Source organism: Apis cerana, linkage group LG16 (assembly GCF_029169275.1).
Source record: "Apis cerana isolate GH-2021 linkage group LG16, AcerK_1.0, whole genome shotgun sequence".
Lineage (NCBI taxonomy): Eukaryota > Metazoa > Arthropoda > Insecta > Hymenoptera > Apidae > Apis > Apis cerana.
Genome location: NC_083867.1, coordinates 2,740,057 through 2,766,755, shown reverse-complemented (window position 1 = coordinate 2,766,755; position 26,699 = coordinate 2,740,057). Strand labels below are relative to the sequence as shown.

Below are 26,699 nucleotides of genomic sequence, written 5' to 3'. Positions count from 1 at the left end.
ATCCGCGATCTCCCTACGAAGTCGATGAAAACGCGACGACACATAATTGCAACATCCTTAGTTAGCGGATTGCACGCGTGACCGTTTGGCCCCGTGATCCTTTTCAAAAAGATCCTCTTAGTTAATCTAGACATGGTACATGCATCGCGATTTATGCTAAATGTTTACCCGGCCAACGATGTATAAGTGTCTTATTGTGCAGATTACTTTAAAAGGAAACCTAACCTGAAAATTGAATGAAAGCTTGTGTATATGTGCGATTCGATCAAGCGGTATGGAAGTAGGATTGTTTTATTGATGGAAAATCTCGAGGAAGTGAAATTAACTCTCAAAGTATGTTTATGTATTTTATTTAAGAATTTTTTTTACATTAGGAGATTAGAAAATAAATTCTTAATTAGATTTAAATTTAATAAAAGTTACACGAAACTAAGAATGATGATAATGAAAATTGAATAAGACATTTTAATTTATAATTTTTATGACATCCAGTATTAAGTCTTAATAATCATTTATCTGTAGAATAGTTTTTCACAGATTTTATAAAAAGATTTAAAATTTTCTGTCATTGTTTGTCTTCATCATTTGTTTACAATTTTTTTATTATTTTTCTCTAATTAACAAGAATCTTTGAGATATATATATATATAATATATATATATAAATTTAGATCTCTCGCTGCATATCGATTGAAAATCATTGTTCTGGAATATTTATATCGACTATTGTATCTTCATCTCTATTTATTTTTTTTAATTCCAAATGTTTGGTTTAATATAATTTTTTTGTCAAACATTTAACAAATAATCAATGAGATTTTAAGAAATAAAACATTTTTTTTCTTTTGTACAAATTATTCTATTATTGTGCATAGTAAGTAGATATAAATTTTTCGTGACGCATCAATTATTATAAAAGTATGATTTTTGATAACTTTATTTTAAAAGAGAATGCAAAATATCCAGAACACAATGAAAGAGTAATTGAAAAATTCTATTAAAAGATTCAAATTGAAGTTTCGCATAAAATATATTCGTAATATATACGTATAACGAGAAAAGTAAACAATTACAAAATAGATTGTGATAATAAATAAGAGAACAAGAGCGTATCTATGATGACAGGTGTATAATTTGTGTCACGGTCACAACTTTCATTCTTCAAAGATCGAAATATCCCTTATTTGAAGATTACGCAATCTTATGGACCTTAATGGTGCCCGTTCGTATTATACGATCTTTAATTGTCCTTGATTCTTGAAAGTTTTTATTTACACAGGATTTAAATATATATATATATTCATGGAACACTTAAGAAAATACAATTCTTCGAACTAAAAGAAATGTCAATTGAGATTTATTTATTAAATTATATTCAATTGAAATTTATATTAAATGAATAGCTGTATCTCTGTCGCACCGCTACCTCATTATCTTTGTCTCGCTTTATCTAACGCAAACTTCAATCGCTTGAAATTTAACAAATAAGCTTCAATCGTTATTTTTGCGTATCAACTTTTGCATTTGTTTTGTTCTCTACAATCGACTCTTCAAAAATGATTAAATAAATATTAATAAATTTTAGAAATGGGATATAAGCAAAATTGTTATTAACAGAAATGTAATAAATAATTTTTGTTTTATAAATATGGAATCTTTTCATTAAATAATTAAGATATGGTAAGAAAAAGTTAATTATGTTTCCATTCAATGACTTGTAATAATTATATTCATTTTTATTGCTTTGTGATAAGCAAATACTGTATAATAATTGAACTTACGATACTTAACAAAGAAAGATACAATCATTTAATTCGACTCACAGCTTCACGTTTCTGAGCAGTCAAATATTACATATTCAGAGTAACTTTGAAATAGAAAAAATAAAATTATTAATTGCATTATTGTCACTCTATAGTTTATAGTTTATATTATATAATGATTAAAAATATATTATATAATTTATTATATAATGAAATTTATTTGATAATGAAATTTATTGATCAGAAGTACTTCAAGATGTTCCAATTTTAAAATGTCAAATCTTATAAATAAAATACCTTAAATGATAACAAAAAAACATAATTAAAATTTAGTTAGAATTTTAAATAAAAATATCAAAAGTTATTAAATTTGCTGAATAATAGTAATTCGCTTTGTTACAATACACCTTCTTTCAAAATCATCAAATTCAAACGAAATTACATTATTTTCCATTCGATTACCACTGGAAATGGTTGCAAATTAACTTCAGCTAAATCAACGTCAATCGTGCGTCTTCCCTTTTTGCGAAACTAATTCGTCGATCGTCATTGCAATGTAGCAATGTTTTTTAAATTTTTTGAGACACGACTTCCTTTTGTTTAATAGCTAAATAACCTAACGACCTTTTCTTCTCATAATTACGATAGTGACGCAAGGTGACGAAGCAAAATCAATTATTCAAAGAAAATATATCAAAAACTATAATTCCTAGAAATTGGTGGATATAATTATAATTAAGTAAACAAAACATTGCGAAATTATATTAAAAATTGTACAATTAATTGCAAGCAAAAATATTTCATTATTTTTATAACAGTTTGTTCAATGTAATACAAAATAATTTTAACAACCCTTCAGAAACTTTTATGATTCTCTTTGTATAATGTAAAATAAGCTCATTGTAAATTAAATAAAATTAATAAAATTATTTAAACAAGAGATACTGAGATAGGAAAACAAAAATTTTAAGATTTTCTGAACAAAAAAAATATATATCCTGGGTAGCCATTTTGCAAATCTCTTTTTAGAGTTATATATTATCTTTACGTAACGTAAGCATTAAATTATAAATTATATAAAAAGAAATTATATCCAAAAAAAATAACTTTCGCCAAAATTAAATTTTATATTAAAGTTCAAATAGACCCCACTTCTTACAGCTTTCTTCCTACTCCCATATAGATAGAAAGTATGTAGTGTGGTGTGATCGAATCGGCCCTCTCAGTCCATTAGGAACGTCGGATCGCGTGTGGTCGAGGATCGTGTGCTTCCTGCTTTTCAACCGATCCGATTTTTTTTTAATCTTAATTTCGAAATCGTGGTGAAAAATTCGTTCATCGTTTTTCGAGGCTTTGTATAATATTATTCCAAAAAAAAATTTTTTATTTTTCGTCAATTGATTTGTAAATAAACATTGTAAATACGATTGATTATGGTGTTGCACGTATGAGTCGGTATTATCTTCTGTGAGTTTCATCTTTGGTAAGAAAAATTGAAAATACTTTTTTTCTTTTTGTGAAATGTATCGGTGTGTTTTTGGAGGATTAGATTAATGTTTTTTTTTTTTTAGAAATTATGAAACGATTATGATTATTGTAAGAAAAATGCTGGTTGAGAACCACTGATTTAGATCTTGAAGTATTCTATGAATCTATGTATAAATTTAAAAGTATGAATTTTTATTATTTCTTTTTGTGGTAATTTTAGAATAAATTTTTTCACTCGTATTGATATCCACGATTTATTCCATATAAGGTAATAAGTATGCAAATACTTTGAAATTGAGATAATAATATATGAATACTTTCTCAATGATCAATTTCTCTATAAGAAGGCTTATTATCTAATTTATAAAAAGAGAAAGGAAAAAGGAAAGTTATACATTCGATTAAAAAAAAGGGTTCTATATTTATCTACATATTACATATAAAGAAAATACATAAAAGAAAATTGATAAATAATATTTTTTATTTTTTACAATAGACATAATCTACAATTAATTATAAAATAGTTATGACTTGAATTTTGTAAGTTTTTCACCTTTTTGAACTTTGAAATATTAATTAATTAATTAAAACATCAATGTTAATTAGGTGACAAGAAAAAATAATAAAAATAAGTTTTTTTTTTTATCTACAGTTATCTATATTCACATATTCAAAGAAAATCAGTTATACTATATAATTAAAGGATATCAAATCATAAATAATTCATATTTCTTGAAAATGATTTTCATAATTTAAGAATCTCTTTATTATTTGAATATTTAGTTAACAAATGAATGAAATCACTTTTAAACTGATGAATTACTCGAAAAGATTTTTGAACTTTGTCAGTTGAGTTATTGAGTTTTTGAACTTGAGTCATGCTCAAAGAATACACACAGATGGATTTCAAAGCTCCTTAGTGTGTCATAAAAGTTCATCTAGTAAGTAAAAAACATATACATTACCAACATCATATTTCTAAGACGGAAATAACCTTGAAAGGTTCTTTGATTCTACGTTTGCTTCTCACTGCAATTCTCAACCGGCTTTTCTTCCTATCACGATTCCAATTTGACACAATTACCTGCAATCTTGGCGACATACGTTTCATTGCTCCTTAGTACCTGTAATTTCTTAGATATTATATTAGCTATTTATATTACATATAGCAAGCTGTATTGCCAGTGAGAATTTTATAACGAAGCAATAGTATTATTTATCCTTGTCTCGTGCTACTTATCTTAAATTATTTTAAATTATTTTACATTATCTTCATTTTGTAAAATATTTTGACATCTTTTTCCGTTTCATTCATTGTTTCGGATCAGTGTTTCTCAACCTTTTCATCATACATTTTAAAAATAGTTAGATTTTTGCCATAACATTTTAAGATGAAAATTTTATTTGCTTTGTTATAATTTATCGTTTCTTTAAGAAACAAAATAATATTTATATTATTAACGTGTACGTTCCAGTAATTATTTTTCATTGATTGACTCAGGATTATTCATAAATAGTATATAAAAAAAAATATTAAATATATTAAATATATATTTTGTCGAATTTTGATCGTTAAAATATTGCTTTAAAGATATCTTTGAACTTTGAATTTCAACTTGATTAATGATCCTATAATCAAAAAAATAAAAAAAATTTATTTCTCATATATTCTTCTTATTTACAATTATACAGGGATATTAATATGTCCTAATATGTCCTAATACATCTTTTTTCAAACTTCAATTGCTTATAATTTAATAAGTGAGCTTCGATCGATATTTTATACTTTTGTTTTCGCATCAACATTCTACGCACTTTTTCTCAATTCCTAATCTAACCTAACCTAACAAAGTAATTGTATCACGTTTCCTGCAATATTCGTGCAACGTTGTAAATAAATTTCTTTCAGGAATTATAATCCAGTTACGCGTCACACGTTGCAATTTCACTCCAACTTTTACGCGCTACATAACCAGAGACATATTTACCAACCAGTTCCGGGGCTCGATCTTGCGTTTTTGTATTAGCACGAATTCACTGAAGAATTTCCGCGTCTCGAATCGAAAAGACGCAATTGTCTTCTCTTGTCAGGCTCAGATCTGAAACTATTTAAACAATCACAATTTTATTATATTAAATAGAAAGACTATTCGAAATGACCAATATCGAAAAATCGTTATTTTTAATTCAATTAATAATTAATTAATTGGTTTCAAACAACCAATGAATTATTAAATAAGTTTTTTCGAGTTTGAAAATGTTACGTAACGTTGATAGGAGAAGGAAGAGTTTTATATTAAGAAATTAATTAAATTCGATTCAAATATTGTGAAATATTTAAATAATGTTAAATTATATCTTCCAAGAGTGAAAGAGTGAAATAATTTAGAATATAAAATTCGTCGATAAATTAATACGATATTTAATTAAATTAAATAATACAAAAATTTAAAATACAAATTATTTTAACAAAGTCTATTGTCCACTTTCAGCTTGATTCATTTTTAATTAATTGGACGTAATGATATGTTCTATTTTCATTAATTTCGTTCGAAATTGGAATAAAATGGATCAAGAGTTTTTCGAAAATTTGTATTGGTGAGAAAGAAAAGAATCTTCGTAGGTTGGTAATAAATTCATCAAGGTCGAGCAAATCGTGTAGACTCTATAGAAATTACATAATTGCGAAAGTGCAAGAGCATGTTGAAAAGAGGTCAATGCTCTCTTGTTGGTCTCTTGACTCGTTTAATCTTTGTTTATTTTATTCTTTAATTTTTCTTTTTCATCTGAAGAGAATTGTCACGTTTTTTTTTTATTCAAACTCAAACTTTTTGTTGAAATGAAGTGACAATAACAATAATTTAATATAGCATATTAAATTAATATAGAAAGTATTCCTTTTCGAAATATTTGTACGCATATAATTTTAAAATAATATTTAAAAAATTATTAAAAATTGCAAAAATATTATTTAAAAACTGAATCAACGTTAAAAAATATATACGTACTTCGAATATTCACATATTACTCGTGTATCATGATCAAGAGTCTGGATGCACTCATACCAAATTGAAACTTTCCCTTCCAAGTTTCACACTTGTAATCACAATTTCAACTTCGATAATCGCGTGCAACTTTCATACCTATGACAGTTACAAAGTTCATTTACTTTTATTTGAATCAGAGTTTAGAAAGTGCTAGTTCAGATCTTGACCTTTTAAACGTGAAATCTATTGGTAATGATATTTAAGTATCTATCTCTCCTTTTATTTTTTTCAACATCATTTTTCTCACGATTCTAAAATTTTCAAGAATATGAATATGTACGAACGAATGAATATTTTCGAAAAATATATTGTCTTTTAATTATTATTGAAAGGAACAATGAAATACAACGAATTCGATCGACATTTATAACAAATAAATTATTATTAATAATGCAATTTATCGTTGATGAATTTATTAAGCAAGAAAAGAGGAAACTTTTTTTTTTTAGGTTATGTAAGAGCCAATCTTGTATTCACCAGCCTCCTTCCTTAACTATATTGGTTAAATTCTTTCTCCAATTATTTTTTACGACTGGAACAAAACCAGTTGTTAAAAAAAAAATGTTACGTTGAATTATCACAATGTATTAATGTATTCGTGGAAATATATGGAATTAAAAAAAAAAAATTGAAATTTTGCATATTGTGCCGTTATTGCACCTGAACGACGATATGTGAATATAAATACATATACATATAAGGTATTGAAACAACACGTTGGACCAATTCTAGAATATGATAAAAAATTTGATATCCAAAAATGTCAATTGGAGTTTATTTTTTCGTGTCATAACCAATTCAATTTATACATTATATTATATATATTTCATGTATATGTAACTTTGTGTTATTCTTTCAAAAAATTTATAAATCGATTCATGTACAAATTATTAATTGTAATTTTGTAACCAGAGTTTGGGTATTAACATTATTATAGTTAAAAATTTCGAATAAAAAAATTTGGCATTATCGAGATAAATTGTGGAGGCAACTTATCGAAACAACTTTATTCGTAACTTCAACTATTAAATTTTGCACATCATTGACTTTATAACCTTTAAAAAGCATCCTGTCTCTCTTGAAATGGAAATATAAGCAAGATGGAAAACATTTAACAGCTTTGCGTTATGGTTTCACATTTCACACTTTCCAATGTATGCAAACTATTACATGGATGACAATGTGATTACGTTTGGAAATTATGCGAATTGTTGGCATAAGCATTCCTTTTTAAACGTTTTACGAGGTGGAATCTATATAGAATGGCTCACGAAATTATTCGAATATTTTTATTTATTTCTTTATAATAAAACGATTAATTTTTTTATTTTTAATAAAATTCAATACTCAAAATTTCAGCAATTTAAACATAACTTGAATGATACAAGATAGAGCAAAATTTTAAATTACAAAATATTCAAAATTGTTCTATTCTGTTGTTTGGAAAAATTTTTCAAATAAAATTGTATTCAAAATAAGAAAAGATAATAATGTATAAATTTTCATTAAAGTCAGAATTTTTTAATTATTTTATAACAATTTTCTTCTGTTCTATTTTTTTTATCAAATTTTGTGAAATTTTTATTCTGAAATTGTTTTCATTTCTTTCTTATTTCAGATTAGAAATCTTATATAGATTCCATCATTTCTACATTGATTAAGTTACTTTTTTCATTAATTGATCAAAAAACATAAATTGAACGAGAAATTTCATTCCTGAAATATTTAATGATCATTTCGAGAAAAATAGGAACAGAAGCAATGATTGGCCTTTTTTAATTTATTCGTGGAATTTTTATGCTACCTATATATATATATATATATTTTCCTAAATATTTCATTTATAAACAGTTAATTGATATATCATTGAATAATTTATGACCTATTTTATTTGTATATTTCAGAAATAATTTTTTATCAAAATTTTATATGACGAAATAAATCTGAAAAGTAGGAAATAAATTGTAGAGAAGAATGAATTATTCTTAATAAGACCAAAAATTGATCACTAAAAAAAAACCACATTGTAATACTCAAAAGTTTATAATATTAAAAAATTATAATATTAAAAAAAAATAATTTCAATGATTAATAAAATCTATGTTTAAAATTGAGCAATTTAGTTTTAAAGAAGAATATTTTGAAGAAATGATTGTTATCGATTCTAATTCCGAAATACAATTATTTCCTCCTTACGTAATCAATTCGTACTTCCTTTGCCAGATTTAATGTAAAAATTACGTAAAACAGAATTCTTCATAATTAATCATTCCGGATATTGAGTTTCAAATCAATATACTCTATTTACTTCCTACTTTCTCTGTATCGGATATTTCCACGTATTAAACGTGATTAATACGCTTGCATAAGAATCAAAATTCGCGCGCAAAACAGCCGCCATGTTGCCTTGTCCTTACCTCATTGCCAATAGCATAAAATGTTCGCGTGCCCTCGCGTGATCATCTTTTGCTCGTACATACTTACTCGTGGATAGAGATAAAAAAAAGAAAAAAAAAAAAAAAATAGCTGACGTGAAGAAAGCGTAGCGGATGTATCATTCGAGGAATAATACGTCGCATGATCGATTGAAACAGTGGTTCTCAACCTGCGAAGGAGTTTAATATTTTGATAATTTTTATAATTTTTTCGGGGATTAAGGAATATTTAAGGAATATTGGTTTTGTAAGTGTAGATGCCTTTAAATATTAAATTCTGTCTTTTCTTTTTTGATAAAAAAAAATATACAGGCTGTCTGTTTTATAATATAATGAAATATGTTTGAAAAAATGAATACTATGAAAAGAATGTTGCAGTGTGTTAATAGTTTTAAGAATGTAATTATTTTTTTTTTTAACAAATGGATTATATACGTTATTATATTTGCTGAATTATCGAATGAATTATTAATTATTTGAGTTAATTGAGTTATTTATATGTGCAAATTCCTTTTTTTAGAAGAATATAGGAATAAATAACAAAAAGTATGAATTTGAGTTTGAAATATATACGAACGAATAGGTTAATTCGTTTAATTTTAAGTTAAAAGAGTTAAAAGGCAGCAAAAAAAGCCGTTCGATTCAAGAAATCTTGTTTGTTTCGTTATGATGCAAAATGGACGGGTAAAGGGGTCAAATAGAGATCACGATTACTATGCATCGTTCGATTGAATAATATCCTTTGAATAAAAGAATGAATACCTGTTAACGTTGATATATCTCGAGGATATAAATCTTAGGAGACAAATGTTTACGACAGAGACTGGAAAAATCAAGGAGGAAAATCTCAGGAAAATTTTACACGAAATTTTAATTTTAATTTTTTTAATATGTACAAAGTGTTCGGTTATTTATTATGCTTAATTTAGCGTTTTAAAAACTGTAAAATTAAAAATTTTACCAATTTTTATCGGATAAATGTATAAATTTATTACTTACAGATCTTTAAAGCACTTTTTTATTATTCTTTGTTATAATTTTTAAAAAAATTTTATACATAACGAAATTGACACATTTATATGTTCATCTACGAAAAAATTGAAACACTAATTTATCCTTCATTCTACATCATTTCTTCATACAATAAATAATTTATGAGTTATTCGAATGATCACATTGCATATATTTTGTATATCTGTAAAAAAGCATATATATATTCATTTTCTTTTTTGACGTTTTGTAAATATGTATATAAAAATTCTTTAATTCATCCATTCGTAATGAAATCTATTTTACACGCATTCTATATTTTAGTTTTAGATTTCTGTATTTCCATTGCTATCTGCAAACGCATTCTTTAATTTTTCATTTCCAAGAAATGAAAATTTAAGTTCCACTTCCAAGAATCCAATAATTATTGTTACACGAATAACATTGCAAACAGCATCATGTAATATAAAACATTTAGTTCGATCCTGTTTGTCCAAGAAAAAAGATCGATAATCGATAATAAAATACGATGATGATACACTTTAAACTTTTAAATGTGATCCCTGTCTTCGATCTCCCAAATATTTCCCACTAAGAGAGGCACTGCAACAGAATAAAATCTTTTAAATAATTTGATTTGATCCGAGCGAAGCTTTACGTTCAACGTCTCATTTAAATCAAGTATCCGATCTTTCCTCCGCATTCACTTTCCAAAGCGCGTTGCCGCAATACGGTTTTCCAACCGTGTTCGATCGTGTAGCATGCGCGAAAGGAAGTTGCGAAACATCAACGAAGATGAATCGTCGTGAAATAGTTGAAGTGAGATCTAAATTCTTGGAAAAAAAAAAAAAAATGTTTCACTGCTTCACGTGGGTTTTCGCAAAGATTTTATTTTCGAAATTAAATCATTAGTAAGAAAAATCGCGAGGGAAAGCCGATTTCCATCTCGCGTTCTTTTGACTTGGCAACCGCAAATTTTCGAACCGTAACTCGAACGATTCCTTTGGAACGAGAGAGATATTAGGGTTAAAAAACATTGAGTTGAAGGTTTTCATCTGTCATCGAAGGAAACGAGGCTCGAATAATCCAAAAATTTTGTGCATGTTGTAAAAATTGTATCGAGAAAAATCGAAGTAGAAATTAAAGAAATGAAAGAATTCTGCAATATTTTGCAAATTTAAAGTTTTACTTCATCTTTAGAATCACGTTCGAAAAAGCATCGAAATTTTAATTTAAATCATATGATCTGAAAACAATCAAGTGAATTTGAGATTAGAGAAAATAATAAGAAAATTATGTTTAAAACTCGTGTTCTTCTTTTTTTAATAATCTTCACGATATATTATAAGGATAAAAATTTTTTCCTTAAGAAATTAAATTTCACACAAATGAAATATTTTTTTTTCACAACAAAACAACGAATGTTTTTATTTGTACATTTTCATTGTGACGAACGTTCAAAAATTTAATTATTCAATTTTCTTGCATTCTAATAATCACAATCGCATTGCTAGCTGCAACAGATCGAAATGTGTGTCGCATCTTTCTGTGTCGAATATCAAATGTCGAAAACGAACGCGGCAATCGCCATACTTTTTTTAGCTTCGAATCTGTTTCCACGAGACCACGTGTCTCTGGAAAACTCGCGTATTAACAGCGCGTACATCGACTACAGAATTGGTTAGGTTAGGTGGTTAACAGATATGGTTGATTTGTTGCAACGCTCGTATTAAACGATCGGGAAAGCGAATATTGGATAGAAATTGACCACTTTCTTCGAGCATTCGAATGATAACACGATATGCAGGATGGTTTAAAAGAAACTAGATATAAAATTGATTTGTTTTTTTTATTTTTCTTGGAATTTTATTGGGTGAACAAAAAATCAAATATTAATAATTATAATCCTCCATAACCTATAATTACATCACTTTAAACATTTTTGAAGGAGTTGATTCTGGAGCACAAAAAAAGTTGTCTTGGCTTGTTTATTAAGCAATTTAAGTTTTCATTAGATAAAATTTTTTAGTGTGATAAATTACTATCTTCATATTATAACGTTATGATGCAAATATTACACGATAAAATATAACAATAAAATCACTGATAAATACAAATATATTATATGATTTTAACTAACTTGGCATATATTTCTTTTTAAACGGTAAAATATTTAATCTTCTCTTGACTTGTGTAAAAATTCAATAATATTCAATCATCTTTTCACGAAATATTCATCATTTTTACACACACAGGAAAACACGTTTTGCGGTTAAAGGAACGCTAGCACAATTGAAACGAGAATTGATTGTTCGATTCGAAATGTCATTCACCTTATTTATGTTTAAAACGTAAAAGATAAAGAGGGATTAGTGGGAAAAATCGAATAAATCCACCGTGTCTCTCTGCTATATCCTTCTAATGGAAAAGATAAATTTGGTACAAAGTGCGCGATGTTGGCAATTTCAAACAGAGAAATCAAGTTGCGTAAAATGGCAAAGCGGTTTTTGTTTATACAAGGAGCAAAAGTGAAGAGAAATTTTTCATTTAAATGACATTTTTATGTTTAATAAAACTCGTTGAATTTTGAAAGATGGCCTTGTGCCAGCCAATATTTGTACATTCAAATTATCTTATGCATGTAAAATATAATTAGATTATTAATGATGTTTCTTGTACATAAATGGTTATTTTATTAAGATAAAGTGATTTTTCTTTTTTTTCTTCTTCGATGTTAAATAAACATTCGATGTTAAATAAACAACATTAACAAAAGATTTTAGAAAACTAGAAAACTAAAGAATTTTTCCCTCCTTAGTTCTTAAATACTTTCATACACGTTTCTTAAATGTTGATACTTCAATCGAAAGATATCTTCCAAAGAAGAAACGGGAGAAAACTTTTTCTTATCATTTTATTATCATTGTGATTAATTCTGATTAATCCAAAAATAAGAATATCTGTATAATCTGTAAGAAATTTAAATCAAATTAAAATTAATCTGCTTATCAGATCGTCACGTTTCTATTTTTTACGAGTCATTCAATTATTACATATTAACACTTACATACATACACTGCAAATTCTAGAGAGATGCTAGAGAGAAAGAGAAAAAGAAAAAGGGAAAAGAAAGAAAGAAAAAGAAAAATCGACACGATTAAGACCGATCGTTTATACGAGAGAGGCAAAATAAACAACCTTTCATTATGAGAAGCAACCGAGCATATGCCAAGTTTATGACGCTCGGTCATTGACTCGATTCTTTCGAGGAATTTTCGTTCTATTGTATCACACTGATCATATTTTATCTATTTTACTTCTCCGTTCTTTACACAAGTATATATTTACACAAATTTTTAATAATAAATAAAATAAATAAAAAGTGCACCGAAATCTTTATATTAATATAGAGATACACAAAAGAATACACAAAAGATTACTCTAGTTCGTTAAGCGTGTGATTAATTCGCTCAATATTGATATAGGTTCTTGGAACATTTTTGAGGGATCGGTTTTAAAGGATCGAGATTAAAATAAAAGAGATTGATATACAAAAATTAAGCTTGCGTGATGGACGAAGATGAATGATTCTTTTTTTTTAAATATCTGAAACAGAAGAAATTAAAATATCTCAATCAATCAAACCGCTCAAGCTTACAATTAATTAACTCACTTTCTCCGAACGCAGTGATGTAAAATTTCTCATGGTCTAATAAATTCTTACGCTTATAATCAGTGAACTTCATTAAAACATTTCCTCCTTAATTGTTAAACTTTGATTCAAGTTATATATTTTATGCACGAGTACAAAAATCCAATTATAAAAACGTTATACTTCGCATTATTCTCATAATGCTGGATACATTTTTTTTTTTTTTTTTTTTGAGTTTAAAGAATCCTCCTTCCAAGAAGAAAATAAAAATTTTCCTCATTTTCCATAGTAATAATAGTAATAAATTATCATTTATTTTATCGTTATTATTTTGTTCCCACACTGTGTACATCATAAAATATTCACGTCATGCAATCCTTGATTCTATAAGACCAGGATAATAGAAACGGATATAAATATATTGAAAAAGGTGTCGCCATTCGCCTTTTTATGGTTAAATCACATTCAGACTCGGAAACTGTTCAAGTTTTGCCACTTTGAAAGAGATGCAGATCACTTGTGTCTAAAGTGTCCTTGCCTGAACTGTTATTATCGCCACAGCAATTGATGGAGAGTGATCTATTTCAGTTGGTTTCGAGAAGAAAATGCTTTACTCGTAATTTTACGAGCAATATTTGACAAGTTTGCCCAATGGATACGGTTATGTTAATGCAGGCTAATAGGCTAATAAGAAAGAGTAAAAAGAGGTATATTTCATTTTTGTTCTTAATTTGTTCGTGGATAACCATATTTGACCTCCTTTTTGTTTTTATTTATTTCTCCACCAATTTGTTTGAAAGCCATTACTATAAAAAGAAAATTGCCTAGATTGGTATTAACTTTGCAAAGACTTACTTTTATATACATATATATATAAATCGTCATTTCATCAAAATAATCATCAAAATAAATGAATTATATATTATGTACATACATCAACTGTAGACTAAAATTTAGTATAGTATAGCCAATATAGAATTAAAAAAAAAAAAAAAAAAAGAATTTGACACGCGAATAAAAAAATGACACCAATTTTTTACCATATGTGTTACATTACCATTGTGCAAACTTGCTAAACATTATCATTAAGGACTGCGAAATCGAGCGTTCTGTTTTCTCCTTCATTTTTCCGTTATGCATCAAATCGTGCATGAAATCGAGACTAGTTTTCGTACATATAAATGTATATATTATGGTCACACAAGTATTTGCATATTGTTATACTTATTATAACATTTACATGCTGATTAATTAAATCCACGTATATCGAATAATACTTTCATATTGATTGAATTTGATGTTATAAAAATGAAACGATATATGTAAGAAATAATATATACTTTTGTGTCGTTACATATAAGAATGTTGATTTACTAGAAAAATAGAGAAGTAGATAAACAAATTAATCAATGTAAAAAAAAATTCAATTTGTGAAAGTGATATTAAATATATAGAGTTGTTGATATTACTACCAAATTGATCTACAAATAATTTCAAATTCTTCCATTTGACGAAGATCGATTTTTATTCAGCCAGAAATCTCTTTATATATATTAATCATTTTTAAAGATTAATTGTATGTATTAATTCCAATAATTTTTCTGCAATAGATTTAATTATATAGATCGATAGTTAATCTAAAAATTAAAGAAATAAATTAAATTTAAAACAAATCTTATATCACATTTTTACTTGTTTCAGTCAAACAAACAACTTGTTTCAATGAATGTCAGCAGCACACCTCACATCGACAGGATGTCGAATATCTACAACAACTCGATGGTTCGATTTTATCATCATGTGTTTTACGATTTATCCGGTGGGATATAATTCTTCGATTTTTTTTTCTTTCGAAATTTTATACGTATTCTGATTCTTTGATTTTTTCATTTCAGATCCTCGGACAAGAGATTGGTTCCTCATACCATCACCTGTACCTGGAACCAGCATCTTAATCGGTTATTTGTACTTTATCCTGTCATGGGGCCCGAAGCACATGCAGCACAGGAAACCATATCAATTAAAGAATATTCTAGTCTGTTACAATTTCTTACAAGTTCTTCTCAGTTTCTGGCTGTTCTACGAAGGCCTGGACGCAGCTTGGCTGCGAAAATACAGTTGGAAATGCCAATCCGTCGATTATTCGAACTCACCGGAAGCACTCAGGGTATCCTTTCTATTTCTTTTATTCGTTCTACATTTTCTTTTTTATCTACCTTCGTTCAATTCTCTGCAACAACATTAACAGATTTAATTATTTAATTATTTAATACTGATAGTAATAGATGATTAAGATGATTTCGTTGATAGATCGAAAGAATTAATTTCGTAACCAATATTAATTAATTTTATATAAATTTTTTAATGATTTTATAATTTATTGCAGATCGCTAGAGGCGTGTATATTTATTTTCTAGCAAAACTTTCGGAACTTTTAGACACAGTATTCTTCGTTCTAAGGAAAAAAGAAAATCAAATTACGTTTCTCCATTTGTATCATCATACTGTTATGCCAATGGTTTCGTGGGGTGCCACTAAGTATTATCCGGGTGGACATGGCACGTTTATAGGTATGTACAATTTATGTTTTCTCTCGTATTATCGTTGCAATCTTTTCTTCGATTCGATAACATCGTTTTTTTTTCTCAGGTGTCATTAACAGTTTCGTGCACATAATTATGTACACATATTATTTATTGGCTGCGTTATTACCTCAATACCAAAAGTACCTATGGTGGAAGAAATATATTACAACTCTTCAAATGGTGAAATTTATCATTATTTTCTAATGTCAATTGTGTATCAATATTTTTTAATTTTTTTGAATTAAAAATAATCTTACATCTAAATTAACATTTTTTTTTTTATGTCAAATAGGGTCAATTCTGCCTAGCATTTCTGCACAGTTGTCAATTGCTGTTTTACGACTGCGATTATCCAAAATGGTCGCTCATCTTAATTCTACCTAATGCGGTATTCTTCTATTTCCTGTTCTCTGATTTCTACAATAACGCATACAAATCCAACGAGAAACATTCAAAACTTTTGCAAGACAAGGAGACCAAGATAGCAAAGACAGTGTCAAACGGAAGCATACAAGACGAAAGAAGGAAAGTTGATTAGTCTTTTGAAAGAAGAGACATGAATATAAAAAATCGACCGAAATATCGCCATTTACCGAAATATCGAATTAATTAAATTCAGTTAAAATAATCAAACGTTTATTGATGTTTGTTGATAATGACTGTGCTTCTAGTGTGTTTCTGATGTGTTACGACGTCAGTGGATTGATTGTACATTGTCAATTCCAAGATTACTTGAAAATTTTTTGCTTCTACAAGAGAGGTGAAAGAGATGAATTTGTTTCATTTATCTTATAGAGAATATAAGAAATATTTGCTTATGAAAGATAGTTTCTCTTTAATTATTTGCAGACTATCATCAAACAGGTTTTTGAACATCAATTATATTGAGATGCTAGAAATGTTATATCAATTTTTAATTCTAAGATGAACAATTTTAAATATTTCAATTTTTAAATAATTATATGCTATTGTTTATAAATCTTTTTTATAAATATATATAGAATATAGAATATTAGAATATTCTATATTCTATGAAATATTTTACTTTTATCTGAATTTAAATATAAAATATTGTATTATATGTAATAATAATATTATTAATATTGTAATATATTAAATATAATGTACTTTTTTGAAATTAATTATATAAATTAAGTAATTATTACAATTGAATATAAGAATATAATTTCTGAAATTCATGTTATATGAATATTCTATTATATTCTCTTTTCACAAAATCGACGTTTCTTTGCTGCCAACTCAAAAATAATTATAATAATTATTTAAAACTATAAATGTGCGTGAAATTTTATTTAAATATTTTATAAATTAATATAGAAAATAGTGTTTAATGATTATTAAATAAATATTACATTATAAATGTTAAATCACAAATGTATATAGTAAACTGGAATTCATAAAACGATTTCAAAATCTTGTTTATTTCGATTAATTTTCATTAGCGCATTAATTATCAATTTTAATCCTTGAATTTGCTTAGATAATAAACAATAGCAAAAATAAAAAATTGTTCTTTCATAATGCCTGAATTTCTATAGTTTATATAGAGCTTTCCAATTATTTTTATCTTACAAATATTAACACACAAATTAATATTCTATATAATATATATTATTTCTAATAAAAAAGTATATTTTTAATTGATTTATAAAAAAGGAAGAAAAATAATATTTTTTTCTATTTGTATTGCAAAGTATAAATAAAATAAGTATTAAAAAATATTTAATAACATATAAAAAAAATTTTGTATTCCAATTTCTATTATATTTCTATATAATTTCTATTATAAATAAAAAAATATTACAATTCAAATAAAAAGATTTATTTATTTATGATATTTTTAAAAAAAAATATTCAAAATTATTTTCTTTCAATTTGTATGCAAAAATGTTAAATATACTTATTGAAAATCACTGGCATACTTTGAATTATTAATAATTTTTAAATTATACTTATTGAAAATCACTAGCATACTTTGAATTATTAATAATTTTTAAATTATATACAAATAATGATTTTTCTTATATTAATATACATATACATGTTAAAATAATATGTTTAAATAATATAATTTATCATTAACTTTACTATTATTTAATTTTTCACTATCATAATATATTTATCTTAAATATCATAATATACTTATCTTAATAAAATATCTTATGTACATTTAATAATACATAACACAAAGACAATCAAATATTCTTGTTTCAAGTGTATATTCGAAAATTAAAAATACATATCAATTATTTCTGATTAATCATCTGCACTAATATCGTTTCTCACAATCGAGGAGGTTAGGTTACTAAATTATGGCCAACTTTCTTTAATTTGTATAAAACAATTCTTGAAGAGAAATGGATTTGAATTACAATATATTTAAATATATAAATATATATCAGTAATTATTAACCTTTTGTTCACTATAGAATATCACTTTCCAAGATTCAATTCAAAATTTAATTCTGTAATATATAATCAAATAATTTTCGATTAATTGTCGTATTTTTCGATTCTGCATTAAACTGTCTCTTATTTTTCTTAATCCTGATTGTAATCATCATTGGATCTGTCTTCTCTTTGCTGCAAAATTCTAAACTAGAAAAAAACAAAGAAAATAGGATATCTTTATGAAATATTTGTTAATGTAACGATAATTAAAAGTATTTTTAAAAAGTTATATTTACGTTTTAATTTTATCTCAATCTATCTTATATCTTATATACATCATAAATAAAAAGTTTAATAAATTAAAAAAAATAAATTTGTTATGTTAATTCATTTGAAATTGATTAAACATTTCATAAAATTTTATAACTTAAATAAATTTATAATTTTAATTTAAAATTTAAATTTAATAATTTTAAATGTGGAAAGTTAAATTTATTGCAAGTTTTCTAGTTGAATAGAAAATAAATTATAGTGTGCCACATAGAAATAATTTGTTCATTGTCATGCAATTTCTCATGAATTTTTACAAAAATAATTCTGCAATATTTATTATTTGATTGTAAATATTTAGGAAAAAGAAACTACTCATTGATGAATTTTATTAAGTCTTTTTTACAATTATTAAAATTGTTTTTTTTTTTATTTATTTATTATTATGTCATACAATGTCATTAGCATTTTTCAAGGATTGGAAAAAGAAAAAAGGAAAAAAAAAAACATGTCACAATGAGAGGACTCTAATTTCTGATATTGATGATTCATTGTTTTTAAAACATTTTATATAATTTATACAAATTATATAAAATATTAATTATTTACAATTTTTATAACTGTAAAAATATTCATGATTTATTATCATATATTTTCTTTGTAATTATTGATAAAATTTAATAATAAAATAAAAATTTCTGATATTATAATTGCAAATAGACTGCAAATAATTTGCATTTAAATAATAAATTTTAAATATTTATTTTTATAAAAAGGAAAAATTATTTTCTAAATTGAAAAAGTTATTACATTTTTTGATTAAAATTTTTTACCTAGGATTTTGAAAATTTCAGCATATGTATAATAGATAAACAATTTTTTTAATATGAAATTTTTAGAAAATATTTTTACAAAATAAATTAACCTATTTTTCCATAAAATTCGTATGTTTTTTTTTACTTAAAAAATAAAATATAATATAATAGAATTATAATATAATAGAAATATAATATAATAGAATTGAAGTATTACAACACATAATTTGAAAATGATTGCTAAATAAATTATTTTATTTAAAAGGAATACTATTCTATTTATTTTAAAATCGAAATCAGAGTCCCTTCTTTGTCATTATATCGAAATATTTGAATAAATAATATTTCGTGTATTTACATGTCTTAATTGCAATTTATAAATTACTAACATTAACATTTCTATTATTTTATACATGAAAGATAACAGATATTTGTTTAAAATTCGTTGATTCATTTAAAAATTAAAAATTATTATTATAGTTTTCGATCAAATAAATAAAATAATTTTTCATTAATATATCTCATTACATATCACATTTTATAATCTAATATATTATTATATTTAAAAATAATGCAATAAATATTAATTTATTCTGTATAAGTATACAATTTTTACAAAAATATATATATATATATATATTTAAATTCATTTTAACTTATTAGATAGATATTCTCGATAAAATAGGTTATGATATTGGAGATAATATGAAAATTATTTTCAAAAAGAAATTCCAATACAAAAATAAGTAAAAATTTTATAGCATAAATTCGATAAAAACATGAAAATTATTTTATAATTTATTTCTAATTATTATCAAGATGTAAAAATAAAAAATCATTTTTAAAAAGAATTTGTTAAAAATATGTACTATAAAAAAAAGCAATTACCATTCTCCAAAATATGTCTATGGTAATGACTTAGATGACGGTTTTTTTTTCTATACAACTTTTTTTTCTCAATTTTAATCCATCTTGTTTCGAAAGCGAAGAAGCGATTTGAGTTCGATCTAGACTTCATTATAAATATTCCTTCGGCCACCTGACAAACCTCCTTTTATGTCATTCTCTCTCCAAATAATGGATGTCACTGACCTAAATTTGGAAGGAACCCGTTATATCGAAAGTATAAATTTCGATTCCTGGAAATTGTCTCACTAGAACAAAGTTGAAACTCGAATCATAACTGCAGCTGCTCCTTCAATATTTAATATTTATGTTCTTATTACAAACTTCGTTCCACTTTTTTTTTTTTTACTCTGAATGAATTCCATTTTCCTTTTTTCTATTTTTTTCTTTTTTTCTCATTATTTCATAAACACTTTTTTCTTTTTTATTATTAAATGATGTATTGCATATTCGGTTTATCGATCATTTTATCGACAAGACGTCGAATCAATAATTCTTCAAAAAAATTAAACTTTCTGCTTCGCATAAGCTTTTCGATAAAAGTCACTGAATAAATAGATGAAGATCACTAAGTTGGTCAAAACAAAACACGACAAAGCTTTTGGCACTTTGCAGCCCAAAACGAGAATTGTCAATTCATAAGCGAGTAATATAAAAAATTGCACCTGGCGTGAAAAATATATGCTTAATATAAGTATTAATTTTAAAAAACAAAATATAATTATTCAAAGAAGATTTTACCAGCTGAATCCAAGTCATGTATTTCTTCCACCAAAGATATTTTTTGTATTTAGGACCCAAAGCAGAGATCAAATAATACGTATACATGATAACGTGTACCAAAGAATTCAAGAAAATGATCACAGCACCTTGTTGGCCTGGCAGGAATTTGACATACAACCATGAACATATTGAGGTTATCGTGTGGTGGTAAACATGCAGAAATGTCACTTGATTTTGTTTTTTTCGAAGTATGAAGAATACCTTCGAGTAAACAGGAACAGAAATTATACTGTGAGTTGGTGAGAAAATAATATCAATTTTGTGAATACGATTTAATTTGTTATAATATGATATATTATATTCATTAAGATGTTTCGTATTATTATAGAGAGTATTATAGGTTATTTTTTATAAAAATCACTGCAGATATCAATTTGAATTTTTTACGTGCTAATGATCAAATGAATTTTCATATGTTGTAAATGAGATTAACATTTTAAGAATGAATTTTCTAAGAAAAGAAGAATAGCTTCATTTTTTAAAACGGAATAGTATATTTGTTATCTAAATAATTAAAATTAATTAATAGTTATTAATTATTTGAAATAAGATTAATAAGATAGAGAAAATAATTTCTATTGCATTTATGATGTTTTCAATGATATAATTCTTTTTATTTTTTTTTCTGTATTGTATTAAGTATTTTTTGCAATAATTTTATTAACTAGACATGTAAAATAAAAAAATGTTTCGATAATAAAAAATTGAACATTTCAATACGAAAAATTATTGATAAATAATATAAAATTTCAATTAAAAAAAAACAAAGCTATTTATTAATACTCTCAGAAAATTCATTTAAAATTTCTGACGATCTAAAATATTATACAATAATGAATTATTGTTTGATTAATTTATAATAATATATATATATATACATATATACATATATATATTCATTTTCCATTCGAAATTAAAAGCAAAAATAATTTTCAATATTTTATATTTAATTAATTCTATGTTAAACTTACCGTGTCAAGAAGATCCATTATTTTTGCGATGAAATACCACCAGGCAGCTGACGATATCTATTTTACATAAAATGTATTCCATGAAATTCATTTGATTGTTTCGTATTTTTCTGTAAACTTACCGTATTTTTGGTATTTAAATTCAGAGACGTTGGATTTTGGCATTTAGGTAATAATAAAATTGATACCACACTGGGTTCTAATGCCTGTTTAAAGACAGATAAATAATTATCTAAGTAGATAAAATTATAGTGATATTGTAAAATTATAGATATAATATATATTATAAAAATATAGCCATCACATATCTGAAAAAATTAATTATTTTTATAAACAAATTTATTATAATATGAAAATGCATCTGAAAATCTACGATTAATTATTTAATTAACTGCAGACGATCTAGAAATCCATTATTTATTATTTATTTATTATTTATTGAATATATAATATATTATGAATAATAATACATTTTTGTTTTTTGAATGTATGATTTATTTCATTAACTATATAAAATCAATCGACAAGGATTAATTGATGATTCCTGAGATAATTTCAAACAACTTTTTTTTTCTAATTATTTTTTAGCTAATAACTTTATTTAATAAAGTTTCTAATTCATAAATAAAGTAATTCATAAATATAGTAATTCATAAATAAAATATAATTTTTACTCATTATTTAGCATATAAAATACTTTTATATTATTAATTTAATCATTATATATATCTAATCTTGCTTAAATATATATTTCGATTTTTTTATTCGAATTTAGCGATTCGCTGGTATTTTATTGATTGGTATTTTTTATTTTTAACATCTCGTTAATAAAGCTAAAATGAAAATTTTTGTAAAGAAAAAAGTTGTTTGAGATTATTCTAAAATTAATTAATTAGTTAAGTATTGTCGATCGATTTTTGCTTGAAAATAATATTTTAATAATTGTGTATTTAATAATGCTTTTAAAAAAAAATATTTAAGATATATCTTTTATTTCATCATTTATTTTGAGTTTTTTTATACTCTATTAAAAGTTTATGATTTGTTTTATATATTGTCAAAAAATTTTTCATAAATATACTATTGATCAAAAATATCACATAAAAAGATTTAAAGATTTTAATGTTTTCAAATTTAAATTTTCAATCTTAAAGTTTTTCTCGGACTTTATGGAATTAATATGAAATATAAATTCTAAGGAAAATATATGTTGATGTTCTAAGGAAAATCTTTATTTGATTTTGTATCTGAAAAATATGAAGATCTTTTCTTGAAAATAATTCCAGATATTATCAAGTAATAATAATGAAAAATTCATTAATAATGAGTGAAAATCTATTTCTAATTAATTTTATGATAAAGATTTATTTCTAATTAATTTTATGTTAGATTTTTAGATATATTTTTAAATTGTATAAAACTTTTTGAAAAAGAATTAATTTTTTACAGAAATATAACATCCAAATTCTTACAATTTTGTATATAATTATATTCAAATGTCATATATTTTTACGTAATAAATGAACGTATGTATGAATTTTAATAAATTTTGATCTTATGATTCAAAAAAGTGGAATTCATTTAGCTTATGAAAAGTAGCTTATAAATTAAATTTAATAAAAGAATAATAATTAAACAAAATATACATTGTATCATAAATCATTGTAATAAATCTATTATTTTAATAAGTATTACTTTGAGTGATAACCAGATATTGAATATCACTTGGATCATGTTGTAAGCGAGTAACAAGAAATTCAATTGAAAAGGGGACCTCTTCTCCATCATTTTCGGTCCAACTTTCAAAACGAATGCTAGATAACAGCCTACGATGCATAATATAGGACCTGGGGAATACATCATGGGCCATGTATCTATTATGATTTCTGAAAAAATGATACATGATTAAATTGATAATTTATATTATATTTTTTTCTTTTTAATTCAATTGTATTTGTATCAATATTTATGTAAAATGTTTTTATGTTTTATATTTTTTTTAATTTATGCATAAATACATAATTTATTTTTTATTCAATGAATATTTGTTTTTCAGAAATGATTTATATTAATTAGAATGAGTGAAATTAAATATATAATTTATTAAGTAATTTCTTATTAATAAAAAAATTATTAATATTTAATTAATTATATTAATATCTAAAATCATAGAGTAATAAAAATTTTTCTTATTGATAGCAAGTTGTGAAATATCTTATTTAAATTGTTGATTCTGTTTTAAAAATATATATATACGTGCATAATTAATTTTGAAAGATAAGATAGAGTAATAAAAATTTTTCTTATAGCAAGTTGTGAAATATCTTATTTAAATTGTTGATTCTGTTTTAAAAATATATATATACGTGCATAATTAATTTTGAAAGATAATGAATATAATAATCAAATATAATAAATGTATATTTATGTATAATTATATAATGTAATAATTTGTAATATTCATGCAGCATATTAATATATTCATAAGATTTTTATGGTGAATCTATTTTAATAAATCTATTCTAATATTCTATTCAATTTGAAACAAATACAAAAGTAGTTATACAAATTAATTATTAAGTTATTTATAAGCAAGTAATTTTTGCATTAAATGGAGCGGGATAGATAGATTGAGATAATAATTGGTAAGATAGAGTTGTTTCACTATCTCCGTCTTACTTTACTTAGCGCAATTTAAATTGCTTTTAATTTAATAAATAAGTATCAATTGATATTTTTATATATCAACTTTTACATTTATTTTGGCCAATAGAATCAATCCTCTTAAAATGTTTTGTAAATATATAATATCCAATATAATAATTTTATTTATTATACAGGATATATATATGCTATAGAACTTGGAAAAATTTGAAATAATTTGAAAAAAATACAAACAATAGTTAAACATTGAAAATTAAAATATTTCCATAACCAAATACTTATACTTTGTTTAAATAAATTTTTTAGTTTTTTATTTTTATTTGAGTATTATCTTAAAATATTCTAAAACTATTTATTTTACTTTCCTACTAATTTCGTAAAATTTCTTTTGAAGTAGCAGAATATAATACATTCGTTAAATACAATTAATAAATTAATGTTATTTTCCTGCTAGCTAGTGTATATTATTTTTATTATTTTACCTTTATTATTTTTATTATTAGTATCCAAAATCTCATTGCAGTTGTTGACCATTTGATGAATCAAATTCGACATATTTGCTGATTTTTGCTTCTTTCAAACTGAAACGAGCAAGATTTATTTCTTGAAAGGGAAATTTAAAATTATAAAAAATTAAAAATTTAACCCATTAGTGTTCAGAAAGCAAAATGAAATTTTTAAATGTATGACTATTTATTATTTATTATTTAAAATATATAGGAATAAATATAAATGCTGTCAAAATAATTTTTGAACAGTAATTTTTCCATAATAGAATATTTTCTTTATATTATTTTGAAGTTTATTATTATAAAGAATACCATTATATAAAAAGTCCATTAAACAAAATAGAGACATAAGAAACATAATTTATCAAAATCTATTTTAATTTTAATTTAAATAAATAATTTAAATTTTTAGAATTTTGGAACATTGTTATTTTTATTTAAAAAAAGAAACGAAAATGGAAAGAGTATTGATCAAATTTTTAAAATTTAGAATTCTTTCATTCTAATTATTATAATATTAAAAAATATACTACAATTATATGTATCAATAAAAAAAAAATTATGAATTAAATGTTGTGTTAACATAATATTGACTCTTAATGGGTTAAGTGAATTAAAAACATTATCAACTTAAACAACTTCCTTCACACATAAAATGTCATATTTATAAATCCACAGAATGAAAACTTATCAACTAAATGAATCGAACTTCACACATTTCACATAAATATAAATATTTAATAATCAATATTCACCTTAAATCTTCGTAATTCTTATCAAGCAGTTTCGATGGAATGAATCAAAATTTTAATTTTCGAAATAGCGCGGCTAAGTTATTTAACGTTCGGTTTCTTTTTCGATACGAATATACAAAATTAAGATTTATATTTACAAAAGAGAAATGTTCATTCGAGAGATGTTGTACGAGAAGCAGCAAATCAAAAACTGATGCTGACACCAAAGTAGCACCAAAACTCAATCTTTCAATCTCCCACCATGAACTTTAAATTCCTTGGAAAATCGAGACTTCCGCCACAATTGATGGAAAGAACAGGTTGGAAGAAAGAGAAGGGATGAGACTAGGTCATGAGTAAAGAAAAAAAATGTAATATAAATGTTAATGAGAATTGTAATATATTATTAATCATATATCTTTGATAAATTGTATAAAAAAGATTACTAATTTTCTAGGATGATATTTTCTAACCTATTTTGGATGATACTGTTATTATTTAATCCAGTTATTATTATTATATTACAGTTTAGGTAATTAAATTACGTATTCTAATTTTTTTTGGAATTTATTTTATTTAAATATATTAATTATTATAATTTATTATTTCAATTTATTAATACAAAAGTACTGATATAAATAATTTAATTAATATTAATTAATAACGATATAATAAG

The 26,699-nt window shown here is 24.2% G+C and overlaps 2 protein-coding genes and 1 long non-coding RNA gene across 15 annotated transcripts; 2 read left to right on the top strand and 1 right to left on the bottom strand.

The window, feature by feature from the left end:
* Positions 1-17,385, top strand: LOC108000342 (elongation of very long chain fatty acids protein 7). The gene is made up of 6 exons (XM_017060597.3): positions 1-333; positions 15,076-15,193; positions 15,270-15,541; positions 15,761-15,944; positions 16,024-16,139; positions 16,252-17,385. Exons 1-6 carry the CDS (start codon positions 253-255, stop codon positions 16,495-16,497), a joined length of 1,017 nt encoding a protein of 338 aa, XP_016916086.1. The 5' UTR covers positions 1-252; the 3' UTR covers positions 16,498-17,385.
* Positions 6,625-14,376, top strand: LOC108000348 (uncharacterized). Its single transcript, XR_001766520.3, has 2 exons — positions 6,625-11,886; positions 11,978-14,376. It is a non-coding gene; the product is annotated as an uncharacterized LOC108000348 (long non-coding RNA).
* Positions 13,099-26,269, bottom strand: LOC108000344 (elongation of very long chain fatty acids protein AAEL008004-like). 13 transcript variants are annotated; one of them, XM_062086388.1, is made up of 16 exons: positions 26,045-26,269; positions 25,263-25,361; positions 23,812-24,002; positions 22,239-22,322; positions 22,117-22,173; positions 21,104-21,346; positions 20,345-21,027; positions 18,394-18,578; positions 16,217-18,326; positions 15,856-16,103; positions 15,429-15,604; positions 15,116-15,311; positions 14,847-15,011; positions 14,432-14,747; positions 13,396-14,180; positions 13,099-13,328 (listed from the first exon to the last, which is right to left on the bottom strand). In XM_062086388.1, the coding sequence occupies exons 2-7, from the start codon at positions 25,333-25,335 to the stop codon at positions 20,869-20,871; spliced, it is 807 nt and encodes a 268-aa protein (XP_061942372.1). In that variant the 5' UTR covers positions 25,336-25,361; positions 26,045-26,269; the 3' UTR covers positions 13,099-13,328; positions 13,396-14,180; positions 14,432-14,747; positions 14,847-15,011; positions 15,116-15,311; positions 15,429-15,604; positions 15,856-16,103; positions 16,217-18,326; positions 18,394-18,578; positions 20,345-20,868. The 13 variants fall into 13 exon arrangements, with proteins under 13 accessions (XP_061942372.1, XP_061942382.1, XP_061942379.1 ...); XM_062086398.1 differs by having other exon boundaries at positions 14,847-14,975; positions 15,067-15,311; positions 15,856-18,326; XM_062086395.1 differs by having other exon boundaries at positions 14,844-15,011; positions 15,856-18,326.
* Between the last annotated feature and the right edge of the window lie 430 nt (positions 26,270-26,699).

What these genes read in the sequence shown, in the direction of transcription:
- LOC108000342 (XM_017060597.3), top strand. Translation starts at nt 253, where the DNA reads ATGTGCGATTCGATCAAGCGGTATGGAAGTAGGATTGTTTTATTGATG. An exon ending in TGTGTTTTACGATTTATCCG is followed by an intron (nt 15,194 to 15,269) that starts GTGGGATATAAT and finishes TTTTCATTTCAG; the next exon opens with ATCCTCGGACAAGAGATTGG. An exon ending in ATATTACAACTCTTCAAATG is followed by an intron (nt 16,140 to 16,251) that starts GTGAAATTTATC and finishes TATGTCAAATAG; the next exon opens with GGTCAATTCTGCCTAGCATT.
- LOC108000344 (XM_062086398.1), bottom strand. Translation starts at nt 25,335, where the DNA reads ATGTCGAATTTGATTCATCAAATGGTCAACAACTGCAATGAGATTTTG. An exon ending in ATTTAAATACCAAAAATACG is followed by an intron (nt 22,174 to 22,238) that starts GTAAGTTTACAG and finishes TATGTAAAATAG; the next exon opens with ATATCGTCAGCTGCCTGGTG. An exon ending in TAATGGATCTTCTTGACACG is followed by an intron (nt 21,347 to 22,116) that starts GTAAGTTTAACA and finishes GTTTACTCGAAG; the next exon opens with GTATTCTTCATACTTCGAAA.